At 41.9% G+C, this 15,630-nt stretch overlaps 1 protein-coding gene across 1 annotated transcript; it reads right to left on the bottom strand.

The window, feature by feature from the left end:
- Positions 1–527: 527 nt before the first annotated feature.
- LOC144959450 (uncharacterized) lies at positions 528–4,663 on the bottom strand. Its single transcript, XM_078892042.1, has one exon. The coding sequence runs from the start codon at positions 4,661–4,663 to the stop codon at positions 4,061–4,063; it is 603 nt and encodes a 200-aa protein (XP_078748168.1). The 3' UTR covers positions 528–4,060.
- Positions 4,664–15,630: the final 10,967 nt, after the last annotated feature.

Here is a 15,630-nt window from a genome sequence, read left to right as displayed (position 1 = left end):
CATGTGGCCAAACACTTCAAACACTCTGACCTCCCTAAAAGACATCGATTTTGATTTTTTTATCGACTAACCTAGGAAAAGACTTGTTTTATTTCAAAAAAAGAAAATTTTAATTAATAATAATATACGCGATTCTCCGTGTGTCAATTTTGATCATACGCGTGGCCATCTGACAGCACTACCCACACACCAAATATGACTTAACGTCTTGACACTTCTTCCTAGTAGAATAGCAGTATTCTACTCGTTGCCTTTTCGTTTCATGCTGCAACTTGTAGATATGTGTGAAATTTGACCGTTTTTGTGTGGGAAATACTACCTTCGTAGTAAATAGCAGTATCTTAACTGTAGCCATTACTTTAAAGACAGTATTGTCGGAAGAACGGTCGTCTTACTGGTGAGCCGGTCAATTAAGGAATTTCTTTGATGACGTAAAAGTGACATCACTTCCCCACACGATGGGGAAACGGTTGCGGGAAAGGCGAGAAAGGAATGCCTTTGATTGTCACCGACATCTGCATATCATTAAAGCCTGACGACAGGGGTACTGTTATATAGGAAAAAAACGAACGGCCCCGTAGGATTTAGTATGGGGGGCGGGGAGTAGTCCTATATATGAAGTCCTAGGTTCAAACACATCTGGCTCTACTTTCTAGCCTCGTCAAAACTTATATTGTTCACATTTCTCAAAAACAGTTATCGGGCGCTGTCAAAAATTATATTGTTCATATTTCTCAAAAACAGTTATCGGGCGCTGTCAAAGTTTTCATTATTGTTCAACCACAATTACCGGGCGCTATGTCCTAGCCCCGTCAAAACATTACAAAGTTCATATAAATATTATGGGCACTACGTCATAGCCCGTCAAAATTATATTGTTCAAAAGATGCAAACACATTTACCGGGCGCTATGTCCTAGCCCCGTCAAAACTATATTGTTTAAAAGATGCAAACACATTTACCGGGCGCTATGTCCTAGCCCCGTCAAAACTATATTGTTTAAAAGATGCAAACACATTTACCGGGCGCTATGTCCTAGCCCCGTCAAAACTATATTGTTTAAAAGATGCAAACACATTTACCGGGCGCTATGTCCTAGCCCCATCAGCTCTTCACTATATTAGAAGATAGATATAGATATATTAGTAAAAATGAAATTAACATAGACACAATGATAGCGTAAGTGATCAATTATTATTTACTTTAAAATAATTCATTTAACTGAGGTCACGTTCTCAATTTTAACACAATTTAACTCATTGAATTAATTATTCAATAAAACAATAAAACTTTATATTATTTTTAACTGTGAAATAATTTTACGATATTAATCACTTAATCACTTGATGATTACTCAGCACATCAAAACCATATATATCTAAATATAAATTTATATAATCTCACTGAGCACAAACAAAACACAATATCGCTTAGAGCCCATAACCGGGTACGATACACAAAATACTGGCCATATTAGGCCCACTTCGGCTACAATACAGCCTAAAACACATTGCTGGCCAACACATATCGCCTGAGAGCCCATATTTGGGTGCGACATAAAACAATGGCCACTTTGGGCCCTTTTTCACTGTGGCTTCAACGTAGCCAAACAGAATTCCAGCCAACACACAGGCTGTACAGGTCTTTCTTCTTCGACCTCAAATCGCAGACTGCCAGTTGAACATCGACCCAAGCCGAAACATAGGACAGGGTATCTAACGGTATCTCAAGGTATCTCAAACTATCTCGGTTGCTGCATAAGATTGATGAGGGTGTCTTAACACTGATGGAACATGATAACCCCCCGTTCTTTCATTGCCTTCATAGTCTACACCACCCACGGCGAATGCAAGAGAGTCCCTATTCCAACACCCATCCTACACTCATAAATCATTTAATTATATAGGTTGGATTCTACCCGAGACCTTGGTGGGTAGGACAACTATCTCCCTTTGTTACCTAGAAGGCAGTTCTTTACAAGTACGTACCCAAATCCGTGACCGAAAATGGACGAAATTGTAACATTTTATGTCATAAGAAACAGACCGTTTGTCGGAATTGCATGAAACTGTCAGATTTAACCAAAACTATGAAAAGAACTATAATAACATCATTTTCATTGAGTAGGCACCTACATTTTCAGTGTTATTGAACCTAACTGTGCACCCAGAAACAAAAAAAGTCAAAGATTTCCTCAAAAAATTCAAAGATTTTTTTCATTGAACAGCAAAAAGATGTGGATTAATTTGCACAAACTGGGAGAAAAGACATGGAAAAGGTTGAGAAATGTAATAAAGTTCTTAACATTGATTCGACAGCTTAAATTATGAGTGTCTAACTCCAATTATGAACAAGTAAACGAGCGGAAATGGGCATTTACCCAAGTCGACGACTGAAATTTTAACATTTTTGGTCATAAAAAACAAACTGTTTGTTGGAATTGCATGAAAAATTCAGATGTAACAAATACTATGAAAAGAAAAATAATATAATTTTCATTGACTAGGCACCTACATTTTCAGTGCTATTGACCCTATATATGTACACACGTAAACAACAAAAAATTCAAAGATTTTTTGTCTTGTACAGCAAAAAGATGTGATAAGGAATGCAATAAGGCTCTACATATTGAGTTGACGTAATTTTGAGATTTATAAGCAAGAATTATTAACAAATTAATGAGCCAAAATGAGCACTTTCTCTCATTATCTCACCTCTTTACAATCCAAAGAGAAGGCTTAATGAGTTGAAATTTGGAACATTATCTTTGTAGTTCCATATCAATGTCATGCCGACTTTCTTCATCCATGCTTGCATTGATGGACAACCAGATCGCCCATGAGACTGTCTGTGACTATCTCGCTTAGGGTCACTGTAGACCTGGTGCCATCTCCCTTTTCAGCTGCGTAGTCTATCAACAAAGACGTATTTTCCTGACGACTTTGAAACCACAGACTGTGCCATGGAACATAGTATCCTCACCATCAACATCCCAGATATGGAGAAAGGAGGAAGAAGGAATTGTGCCGGACAATAAGCTGGATACAAAACTACCCAAACCTGCATCCACTTCATTGAGGATTCCAGCATGATTTTCCTTTAGAAGTAAAGCTTTGATGTCCTTCTCTACTTTGCGTCTGGCAGTTGCATCTCTCTGTTGCGCTTTCAAAGTTTGTCATTCTTGAGCGGCAAAAAGGTTTTCTTTATGCCTCCCCTTCCTCTCTTTGATTACTACTGGGGCCCTCTTGATGGCGTATTGCAGCATCTGTTGTTTCACAAGTTGCCCTTTCTCCATTACATATTTGAGGATGCCATTTATCGTAGCCTTAACTTTACTGTCAACAAAGCCAACAGTTGCATTGGGAGCCTCTCGGGACAAGGCGTCAAACATTCCTAAAATGCCCTCTGCAGCAATGTTGTTGAGAGCCGCTGAAGATGTCCGTGACAACATGGAAGGTGTTGGTTGGCTAAAACGGCCTTCTATATATGGAGCTAGTTGTCTCTTTAGTGTGGCAAGCATGGAAGAACACACATTTAACTATGCCGGGAAAGGATTCTGCATCAGGGTCCTTCTTCAGAGCTAGATAAACGCTGTCAGCTGCAATGGGGACTCCGAAGACATCGTCACTGTCTTCAAGCCATTTAGAAGGGTCAGCAGAGAGCTCATGTAGATAATTTATGCATCCTTTCATATACGGAACCATTTCCAAATGTCTCTTCTGTTCTGGGTTCTTGTAGAAGAGGCACATCCAGGGTCCAGTCAAGACCTTCCTAAATAGACCTAGAACTTTCACCTGCACCAATATATCATTATTACTCAGGTCTCCGAGAAGGGACAGGGGAATCTGGCTTGCAGTGCAATACTTCTTCAGGTAGGCGGTGAGTGATTCCTTTAGGCTGTAAATGATGCCTGCAGAGTGAAAGAAAACATGGAGCCAGTTTCCCCACATACCGAGGAAGAATGCCTTGTCTCAGTCCAGATCTTTCTAAAAATAATTTGAATCCTGCAGGATCACCAGAACTTGCTTTATACCTAAGTTTTGAAAAACAATAAATAAAGTTAGCCATATACATTGCTTGGTACATTTTCAGCTCTGTCACGAATACCAAATGCTTTTCTAGTTGTTGAGGCTAACCCGTCGATTGGATGGACATTACAGTTTAGCTCTACCAGTTCTTTGTTCAGGAGCATACTCAACTTGGCACTGACACAGTGGTTAACGGCAGCTCTGTCTGTCAGGGTACAGGTTATGCTGGTATAAAATCTGCTTAAAACATCCTGCATTGTCTGGTCAGTATATGATGCATTAATTCCCATGAGGGTGTCGACTATGTGGTTGAAATAAGCCTCTGTCGTTCCACCGGACAAGTGACCAACCTGCAGGTCCATAGTTTTCTTATGTGAAGTAACAATGTGGACATCATTCACATGAGTGCCCTTAATGGAGGTGCAAGCGTAGTGTTCTTCGACAAAAAACATGGCTTCTGCAGTTTTGAGGTCGGACAGCACACCAAGCTCATGAGCCATACGGCAAACTGTCAAGGGTCCCAGAGCACAGGAAAGCTGTTGGTTGTGAATAACGGAGAAGATCCATAAAATCAAGTCGCCAGCTCTCTCCACTGGAACATTGCCGACCAAGCATTTATAAATTGCCAGTCGCATGTTGTCGCAATACTGTCCTGTGTGAATATTGATAACATCGTCATCTCCATTTGTTGGGTGTTCCAATTCACTTTCCAAAATTAGAATTCTATCTTGTTCACTCCGTAACAAAGCCTCCAGGTTTTTAAATTTTAATTTCGCTTTGTTTAGCGCAATCTCTGTATTGATTCGTTTTCTCTTCTCCTTTTCCAATGTCTTAAGAAAATAAGTCCTTTCCCCCACCCACTCTAAAGCCTTCACCCGCCTCTCCAACAACTTCTTAATTCAGTCTGCCTTTTTTCTGACATCACGTCTTTTCTCTGAATCTTGTAATTGACACGTTTTACATTGTAAGCTTTGGACACTTTATTTCTCTGTCTCCGAAGAGAGGTGCAGGTATCTTTAATTTTTAAAAATAATCCTTGCTTCTCCACTCGCACCCCAGGACATTGCTGATCTTTCCTTGGATACAATCTAAATTGGTACCCAGGGGGTGTCATTGCCTTTGCAACTGGGTCGTATCCAGACTGTGAGAGCCATGTCTCTACTATAAATAGTATGTCAAAGTTCTTCTCAGTTAATAAGTCATTTAGTTCTTCCGTTTTATTACAACAGGACTGTACATTTAAAAAGACCAATAACAATGTTATTGTTGTCAGCTGTGATACTTTTTGTGGTCGGCACAGTTACAAGTGTTGGTGGTGGGGGCGGGGTGGACGACGAGTTGTCACCAGTGGAATGTTGTGTTGTTTCTGTTTGCCTCCCGAGGCCTGTTCTTATTAATATTGTAATAAACGGGATCAGTTGAGTTAAAATCACAGTTGGGGAATGTGACGTTTACGCTTACCGCCTCGGGGCCTGTTGTAATCAAAATCCATACATGATGGTCTGAGAGCATCCATTTTTTTGGCAATAATTTATACGAATAAATGGGCAAATATTCTATAAATGCTTATCTGAACTTGGTTTTTTACTTTGACACCATGTAATTCTCTCTCGTGATGCTCATTGAATTTGACCTGACTTAGATGATTTACGATAACACACTTGATTTTAGTTAAATGAGATTTATTTATTTGACCATGTCTACAACTAAAACAATGAGTTTGGACAATTCACATACTAAGCTAGGCGTTAGTCAATATCAGTACTCATTATATTTCCTACACATCATATCATGACCCTCCCTGTCCTCCCAGCAGTGAATGGGTAGCTGAGTCTGTTAGATTTTGATTTGGTGGAAAGTACTTTGCAATAGACTAGCGTCCTATACAAGGGATATCAAGCAATTGCTATTGTCTGGTTTATGCTATAGAAACCGGGATAAATTCCAGCTCCTGGGTGGAGTTCCTGACCTCCCATAGTGGGCAGGGAGGTACTTACTGTTTCTTCTACCCACCTATATCTGTTTTCCAACATGCTTTCTATTTTTGTCTTGGAATGAGATTACTTGGTTTTGTCCAGGCCCTGGCCGGAAACCCTGGCTGGGAGGGAAACAGTCAAATGTTTAGTTAGAGTTTTGAGAGATGATATTTTTGTCCTTGTAAATCATCTCTCTGTTACGCACTGCATTATGTTTCTTTATATTATGTATGATTTGTAAAACATTTGAGTGTGTTCCTCTTAGCGGGGACCTGTGCTTGTGTTTTGATGAGACTTTTAGTGATCTCAAACTAAGTACTTTGATAGTGTGCTTTTGGAATCTACACCTGTTTCTTATTTGAACCAATTCCCCTTTGTCTTCCCTTTTCTTGGATGCTTTATTGTAATTCTAGAACTGTTTACTATCCCATTTTCTTCCTTTTTTCTGGCGCTGATAATACTGATATGACCTTAATGTGTTGCAAGCGCCGTTAAACCCTTAAAAACAAAAACAACAAAAAACAAATTCCAGCTCCATGGGCCCAATGGCTCTGAATGACTACTTTTTAAAATTATGATTATTGTACCCTGATGGAAAAATAAATTGTTAGTGTCTTTAATCGAAGTGTTGTTGAATCTTACATATTGGACATTTGAACTTGCAAAAAGGATTTTAGAAATATCTAATTGGACATTTGATCTGGAAAAATATATAACGGTTCATGAACCCAAGAAACCTCATCTTCTTTGACCTGGTTTTATAAATTCCAGGCTTCTCTTTTTCCATCCATCTTCTGTTCACAATCACAGTATATTTAGAAACTTAAGAAACAGAAACTTAAACAATAAAAATAGAATCTCATCAGAAAGCTTGTCGAAAGCGAAAAATAGCTTCAGCTAAAATGTCTTCACAATGGGAAAAACTATATAACGATTCCCTAAGAAACCTCATCTTCTCTGGCCTGGTTTTATCAACTCGAGGTTTCACTTTTTCCATCCATCTTCAGTTCACAAGATTTAGAAACTTATGAAACAGAAACTAAACAATAATAAAAGAATCTCATGAGTGCAACCATCCTTAAATCCACATTCATCAAACGTAACTTTCTGAAGTTTTTTTATGTGTTTCAACAAGATCTTTTATTGTGTCCTCAAGTGTTTTCTGCTCAGCATCAAGATGGGAACTTGAAATGTCTGTCTGTACAGCCACATCCTTTTTAAATGCGGCTAGACTGTCTTCACAACTAGGTGGAAAAGTCTGTGTTGTCCATATCTTGTTATAGATATTCCAGGCAGAGACACCACCATGGTCCATACATAGACCAAACATAAAGTTGGATTTAACAAAACCCGAAAAACCACAAACAGACCCTCAGATATCAAAACAGACTCTAAAAAGCAATATTACAAACATACACAAACTACATGCAGGCCGATAAAAATTGATAAAAGCCAGAAACGGGTGCTGAAATGACCTAAATAGTGTTGAATTATTTTGTTGGGGTATTTTTGTTAGTTTTTTGGGGGAGGGGGTGAGGGTGTTATTGTTTTTTTGTTTGCTTGTTTTGTTGTTTTTTTTTTAATATAAAGTTCACAAGTTGCTGTGTTGTCGTATTACCCACAGTGTGTTATGGAATATTTCTGCATGATGTAATTCCGTGTTGAACTTGTTGAGACACAGTGTGTAAACGATGATTCAAATAAAAGTTATTTCCTGATCACATTTCGTATTTGTTGAGATTGATGTATAGATAATATAAGTATAAGAATTGTAGGTATTACGAGTGGTTGGTGGTGACCACCGGGTGGAGTCTTCTGACATCTCCTGGTGGGCAGGAGGTCACTTGCTGGGCCTTGCGTGGATACTTCTTCTGAGAGAGTTACAGCCAAATGGATAAATCCTTATCAAATGATCTTCCTTTTTCTTTGTATATCGTCTATCCACATGTGTGTTTTTTTGTTGTTTTTTTTTTACTTATTGAGATGCATTTTGTAATCATACGAGTGTATCCACCTGCCTTAGTGAAGTGTATAGTAGGTAGGACTTGTAGGTGGTCTAAAAACTAGACACACGGGCTGAATGTCTCTCAGATCTCGGGGTGGGGTCTTATGACAAGGTCTCGGGGTGAGGTTTGACCTAGGATCTCGGGTTCCTGACCTCCCATAGTGGGCAGGGAGGTTCTTACTGTCTTCTATCCCCCTATATCGGTTTTCCAACTTGCTTTCTGTCTTTGTCTTGGAATGATACTACTTGATTTTGTCCTGGTCAGATACCTTGACTGAGAGAGAGACAGTCAATTGTAGAGTTAAGTTTTGGGAGATGATATTTTTTTCCTTGTAAATCAGCTCTCTCTGTTATTTTTTATTATAAGCACATGATTTGTAAACATTTGAGGTTATCCCTCTTAGTGGACCCCGTGTGGTCTCCGGGGTCCCTCAACTGAGAGGGAAAAGAATTGAGCCACCGTAAGCTCATGCGTGTCGTAGAAGGCGACTAAAAGAGCCATTCTGGTTTGGTGGTAACCAACGAAAAACCACCCGACTGGTGAGAGAAAAATGGAGAGACACAGTGGCTCCACAGACCCCCACACCCCAGCCCTTTTTATGAGAATGGCTTCATTCACCCATTTTGCTATTTTTCTTGTCCTGGCAATCATCCCCAAACTTTTTCTCCCCCCAAATCCCAAGAACGTAGTATATAAAAGATGTTTTGAGGAATGACGGTTTCAGTTTAAAGAGAGCAAGGGAAGGCGATGGCATAGCACAAATCCCACCCCCTTTTACCATATTTGAGCTATGATTTCCATTCCATACCCCATTTCCCCAATGATTCCAAATTTCCCTTCCTTATCAAAATTGAGTTGCCAGGACAGAGAGAGAGAAAGAACGGAGGAAAACAAGCCTTCTTAACTGTCTTCTATCCCCAGTATCTCTATACCCTGTACCGTTGAAATAGGTTCAACGAGGAGATATTCCTTTCCAAATCCTGCACAGCAGGCACCTTTCTGCTGAGGGTGCGCAGTTCCGAGAGGACCCCGATAAGGAGGAGCTATTGATCCTGGAGGCTGAGGGGGGTTCACCTTGCGAGGTGTTTCTACCCAACACTCCTCTTTGGCTTGACGCTTCTCTAAAGACGGGTGGGTAGCCTACCTTGTAGATGGCCCGAGCTACCCAACGCAGAGATGCCAAATCTATTTTTTGGCACTCCCCTCCATTTAGGCAAAGAGATTGGAAGGACTAGATTTAAAACCATATCTAGTTCCTGTCCCCCATGAAATTTCTTTTTAATCATGGTTTGTCATCTCTGAATCAGCAGTCAGTCTTTGTGCAACGCAAAGATTAGGGTCAATCCGAGAGAAAGGCCTGGAGGCGGGACGTCCCCCAACTCCACCCCTCGAGTCCTTTTTTTTTTTTTTTTTTTTTTTTTTTTTTTTTTTTCCCAAGGACCATGGAAGGACAAGAGGAGGCCAGACTTGAGGAGTATAGCTTCGGTGAGTGCCTTACCCCCCAAGTGTGGGACTGAGCCGTGCTAGTGGGCACAATATAGCCGGGTTGAATAAAAATTTATATATATCATGGCCAAAAATATGAAAAACTCTCCCCTTAAAGCCCCACCCCAGACAGGTAAAAAAAGAAAGATGACTGCCCCGATGACTCTTGATGACTTACCAGGAATGGCAACCCCAAAATTCTCGCCATTCCTGGTAATTCAACCGAATGAGGAAAACATCAAACTGAACACTTTGAGTATCTTCACCATCAGCAAGGCACTCAAAGCAAATGGCGCCGGTACACCAAAGGCAGTGAACAGGAACAACTCTGGCACTTTAATGATACAAGTGCAGGGTCGACAAGAGAGTGAGAACCTCTTGAAATGTACCAGATTCTCTGACATCCCAGTCACCGTTGAGGCTCACAGGAGCCTCAATAGGTCAAAAGGTGTCATAAGAAGCAGAGATCTGGTAGGCTGTTCGGAGCAGGAGATGGTTGAGGAACTGGAGGGTGTTGTCGAAGCTCGGCGGGTTAGCATCCGCCGCGGCGACAACACAATCCAGACCAACACCTGGATCCTGACTTTTGACAGCCCGAGACCCCCGTCGAGAATAAGAATTGAATACCTCGACTTGGAGGTTCGGCCTTACGTCCCGAACCCCATGAGATGTTTTAACTGCCACCGGTACGGCCATACTAAAACAAACTGCCGCCGTAAAGCTACATGCCCCCGCTGCGGCAAAGAAGACCACAATGAGGAAAACTGCAAAGTGGACCCTTGTTGTCTGAACTGCCAAGGCAAGCATGCAGCACATTCGAAAGATTGTCCTAAGTGGCAAGAAGAAAAGGCAATCTTGACATACAGAGCCACTTACGGCGGTACGTTTGCTCAGGCAAAAGCAGTGATCTGCCCCCCTCGGCAGGTCGCTGCTTCTGCCAAGAGTTATGCAGAAGTTGCCAGGGCTGCTGGTAATAACCAAAACAGCCATGGCAAAATCGCACAGACTAGAAAAGACAGTCCTCAAAAGAAAAAGCCATCAAGACCTAAAAACAAGGTCGCAAATGTGTCAAAAAATCTTTTTGACACATTGGAGGTTCAAGATGTGGAACCTGTAGCCCCCTCCACATCCACCTCCAAGGCGACCTCCACCCCCCCTCCTTCCCCAAACAAAAAAATTCTCCCCCTCATGGGCGTGGCTGTTGGACCCACCCCCCATCTCCATTCCCGTGAGCCCTCTCTATCCCCCCAAAAACAAAACTCCACCCCTTCCCAGAATATGGAGCCACCAACACCAGTCGGGGGATCCACAAATCCCCCTGAGGGGCCTCAAAGCCCCAAAAAATCTAAGAACCCAGAGGGACCTAAAAATCCCAAGGGTTCAAAAAAACTCAGCCCTAAAAAAACCGAGAGGCCCTCCACAGGGCCTCCTTCTCCTATGGAAGTCTCTCCTCCTAGGAGAATAAAAGTAAAAGGGTTGAAGGCAGGCATACTGCCTAACCTCCCCACAAAAAATTAGGATACCTGGTCAGACAAGATTAATTTCCTGGAACATCAGAGGGATCAGATCAAATAGAACAGAATTGGACCTCCTCCTCCAGAGGAATCCTGATGTAGTCTGTCTGCAGGAAACAAAATTACCAGCAGACGACTACACAGTAAAAGGATATACGGCCAATCATCTGATTCACTCTGATGGCCAGATAGCGTGTGGGGGAGTTTCAATTCTCACGAAGAAGAGCACCCCCCACCGCTTGATACCAATGAAAACAAATCTACAGGCAATAGCAGTGAGAGTGACATTGCACAGACCAATCACCATCTGCTCTGTGTACATCCCACCAGATCATCGCCTCCAGTCTGCCGAGCTAGAGGGAGTTCTAAACCAACTCCCCCCTCCCTATGTGATAATGGGAGATTTCAATGCTCACAGTCCTCTCTGGGGAAACACAGACACAAACCAGAGGGGAAAGGCAGTGGAGGCTTTCATAATGAAAATGGATGTATACTTGGCAAACGGTCTCGAGGCAACACGGGTAAATATTCACAATCTTACCACGTCTGCCATCGATCTCACTTTCTGTGATCCTACATTAGCTCCAGAGCTCTCCTGGACTGTGATCGATGACGATCACGGTTCTCACCATTTTCCAGTCTGCCTCGACATCACCCCGACTTCAAGGGCCCCACAGCCCAAATGTTGGAGTGTACGGCGAGCAGATTGGGAAACTTTCTCACAGGAGTGTCACAGACTCCTTACGACAGAGGTGGACAGCTATGACAAATTCAAAAATATTTTAACAAATATCTGCAGCTCGACAATACCAACAACCTCTGGTAGACCGAGAAAACACAATCCCTGGTTTTCAGAGGAATGTCGAGCGGCCCTACGGGAGAAGAAAAAAGCATACAGGAAAGCGATGAGATTCCCAATCCCTGAGAATTTCGCAACATTTAGGAAACTACGAGCAAAGTGTAGGAAGATCTTCCGAGAAAACAAACGGAGATCCTTCCAAAACTTTGTCTCAAAAATAAATAGCCAGACACCCCTGAATAGGGTGTGGAAGATGTTACGGAAACTGAAGGGATCCGATAATGATTCACTAAATCACTTGACACGTCCCGATGGATCCGTGGCTGAAACAGAACAAGAAATTGCCAACACTCTGGCCGAGAGGCTGGCGCACAACTCCTCGTCTGCACACCACACACCACAATTTCTGCGCCATAAACAAAACGCAGAAAACACACCAATAAACTTAACATCTACAAACACTGAAGACTACAACAAACCATTTACACTTGAGGAGTTGGGTGCCTGCCTCCGTGACACAAATGTCACAGCACCGGGTCCTGACAACATCAGTTATGAAATACTCCGACATCTTCCACAAGGTAGTCTGGTTGTCCTTTTGAATATCTATAACAAGATATGGACAACACAGACTTTTCCACCTAGTTGGAATCTGGCCACCGTGATTCCAATCCCAAAACCTGGGAAAGACCATTCGGACGCTTCAAACTACCGACCAATCTCCCTCACCAGCTGCCTATGCAAGCTGATGGAGAAAATGGTCAACAAGCGTCTGATGTTCTACTTGGAACACAACAACTCCCTCTCCGACCTCCAATGTGGCTTTCGAAAGAACAGATCAACTGTTGATCACCTTGTTCGACTAGAGAGCTTCATTCGTGAGGCCTTTGCCAAAGGTGAGCACTTGGTAGCAATCTTCTTTGACCTTGAGAAGGCCTTTGACACAACTTGGAAATTCGGAATCCTCAAAGATCTGCACAAACTTGGTCTACGAGGAAACCTTCCAATGTTTGTCAGAGCATTTTTAAACAACAGATCCTTTCAGGTCAAAGCAGGATCCACCTTTTCTGATCCATTTGATCAGGAAGAGGGAGTTCCACAGGGTAGCATTCTGTCTCCCATTCTGTTTGAGATTAAAATAAACTCAATAGTGAATGCAATGAGACAGAATGTTGACTGTTCCTTATATGTTGATGACTTTCTTGTATGCTATCGAAGTAAATCGAGTATGGACACCATTGAGAGACAGTTACAACTCCAACTAAACAAACTGTCGGAGTGGGCAAATCTCAATGGTTTCTCCTTCTCCCCATCAAAAACAGTAGCTGTCCACTTCTGCCGAAAACGCACCTGCATTAGACAGCCTGACCTTTATCTCAACAATTCCAGAATTGAGGTAAAGGACGAAGCCCGATTCCTGGGTTTGATCTTTGATAGGAAACTAAATTTCCTCGCCCATATCAAAGATCTCAGACTGCGATGCATGAAAGCAATGAGAATAATGAGAGTTCTGTCGAGCATGGAATGGGGTTCGGACACAAACACTCTTCTAAAGATATACCGAACCCTTATTCGATCAAAACTGGACTACGCATCTTTTGTATACGGCTCTGCAAAACCATCCTACTTAGGCATGCTGGACCCAATTCATCATCAGGGACTGCGCTTGGCACTCGGGGCTTTCCGCACTTCTCCAGTGGCAAGCCTTTATGCTGAGGCAGATGAGCCACCTCTCCATCTCAGGAGGAAAAAACTGGCTCTCCAGTATGTTACTAAGGTCACATCGCTGCACGACAACCCAGCACACCAACATGTACACTACACGGATAGGACACTAGAAGAAAAATTTCGTAAGCACCCAAAAATGACACCACCATTAGGTTGCAGAATAAAAAAAGACATCGCAGACATGAACATCAGTCTAGATAGGATACATCCATACGTCCAGGCAAAGACACCACCATGGTCCATACATAGACCAAACATAAATTTGGACCTAACAAAACTGGAAAAATCACAAACAGACCCACATATTTACAAACAGACACTAAAAGCAATATTACAAACATACAAAAACCATACTCACATATTTACGGATGGTTCAAAGAGCGCAGATGCAGTAGGATGTGCCTATCACTCATCGGAAGGCACAGGATCACTTCGCCTGGATAGAAATGTTTCGATCTTTACAGCGGAATCGAGAGCAATCCTAAATGCTCTCCGTTTGGCTGAGAGATCGAATAAAAATAAATTCTTGATCTTGTCTGACTCGCTGTCCATACTTAAGGGGATCTCAAATTTTTATTGCACCGATCCAAGACTCATAAGTATCTTGGAAGGTGCGAATAAATTATTTATTAAGAAAAAGAAAGTTTGTTTTCTCTGGGTACCTAGTCATGTGGGTATCCAGGGGAACGAAGAAGCGGATCGACTGGCAAAAGAGGCGGTGAGCCAAGAATTACAAGTGGGCAGTAAAATCCCACACGCGGATTTAAAGATCAATATAAAAAAACATGTCCGAAAGGAATGGGAACGATCCTGGAGTCGAGATGTACATAACAAATTAAAACAAATTAAAAGTGATCTCGGCCCCAGACCCAACTCGGGGCTAAAAAGAAGAGACGAGGTAAAAATAACTCGACTCCGGATCGGACATACTGCCCTCACTCACCGTTTCCTTCTGGAGAGGGATGAAAAACCCCTCTGCAGAACATGTAACTGTGACCTGACAGTTCAACACATTTTAATTGAATGTACAGAATTAGAACAGATAAGGTCACAACATTATGATAACAGAGACTTGAAGTCTCTGTTCCAGTCGGTCGATCCGCTTACAATTTTAAAGTATCTGCAGGAATGTGAACTCCTGCAGAAATTGTAAATAGATATTTTTACTTAACAAACATGTAACTATTATGATTTTATAAAGATTTTATTACAACAGTACACGTTTTGATCAGCTGTGGCCCCTCGGGGCCGATAAAAGATTGATGAAAGACAGAAACGGGCGCTTAAATGACCTAAATAGTGTCGAAAGCGCCGTTAAACACCTAAAAAACAAAACAAACAAACAAACCTCATAGTGGGATCTAGTGCTAGTGCTAGTGTCAAGGTGAGACTTTTAGGTGATCTCAAACTAAGTCCACCGATAGTGTGCTCTTGGAATCTACATCTATTTCCTATTTGAATTAATTCCCCTTTGTCTTCCCTTTTCTTGAGTGCTTTAATGTAATTCAAGAACTTTTTACTTTCCCATTTTCTTCCTTTATACTGGCGCTGATATGACCTTAATGTGTTGCAAGCGCCGTAAAACCCTTGAAACAAACAAAAACATAGGATCTCGGGGTGGGGTTTGTTGACTTAGGAACGCGGGGTCCTGTTGTTTGACATGGAATCTCAGGGTGGAGTCAATCAATTGACCTAGGATTTCGGGGGCGGGGTCTCACGACCTCCCATGGTGGTAATTCTTGCTATGTCTTCTTTACCCTGTCTCTGTTTCCCTTTCCCATGTTGCTCTCTTGTCTTTGTCTTAAGAATGAGATTACTTGGTTTTGTCCTGGCCGTGGCTGGAATCCTTTGCTGAGAGAGGAAACAGTCAAATGCATAGACTATTATTGAAGGGGGGGGGGGGGGGGAGTTGGTGATTCTTTTTCCTGCATCTGCATTTTTTGCGGCCGCAAATATCAGGGCGATCTGCAAATTTTGGCAAATTTCCCTAAATTGGCAAATCGTGGCAAATTTTGGGAAAGTTGGCAAATCGCGTGGCAAATTTTGGGGGAAAAAAGAAGCGAAAACAAAATAACGAAAAAAAAAAAGGTGCGA

The sequence above is a fragment of the Berghia stephanieae genome, chromosome 14 (assembly GCF_034508935.2).
Source record: "Berghia stephanieae isolate SIO BIC M18660-M18661 chromosome 14, UCSD_Bste_1.3, whole genome shotgun sequence".
Classification (NCBI taxonomy): Eukaryota; Metazoa; Mollusca; class Gastropoda; order Nudibranchia; family Aeolidiidae; genus Berghia; species Berghia stephanieae.
Note: the sequence above shows the minus strand (reverse complement) of the source record. Positions and strands in the feature narration are given on the sequence as shown.

Coding starts and splice junctions, on each gene's coding strand:
- LOC144959450 (XM_078892042.1), bottom strand. CDS start 4,663: ATGCGACTGGCAATTTATAAATGCTTGGTCGGCAATGTTCCAGTGGAG.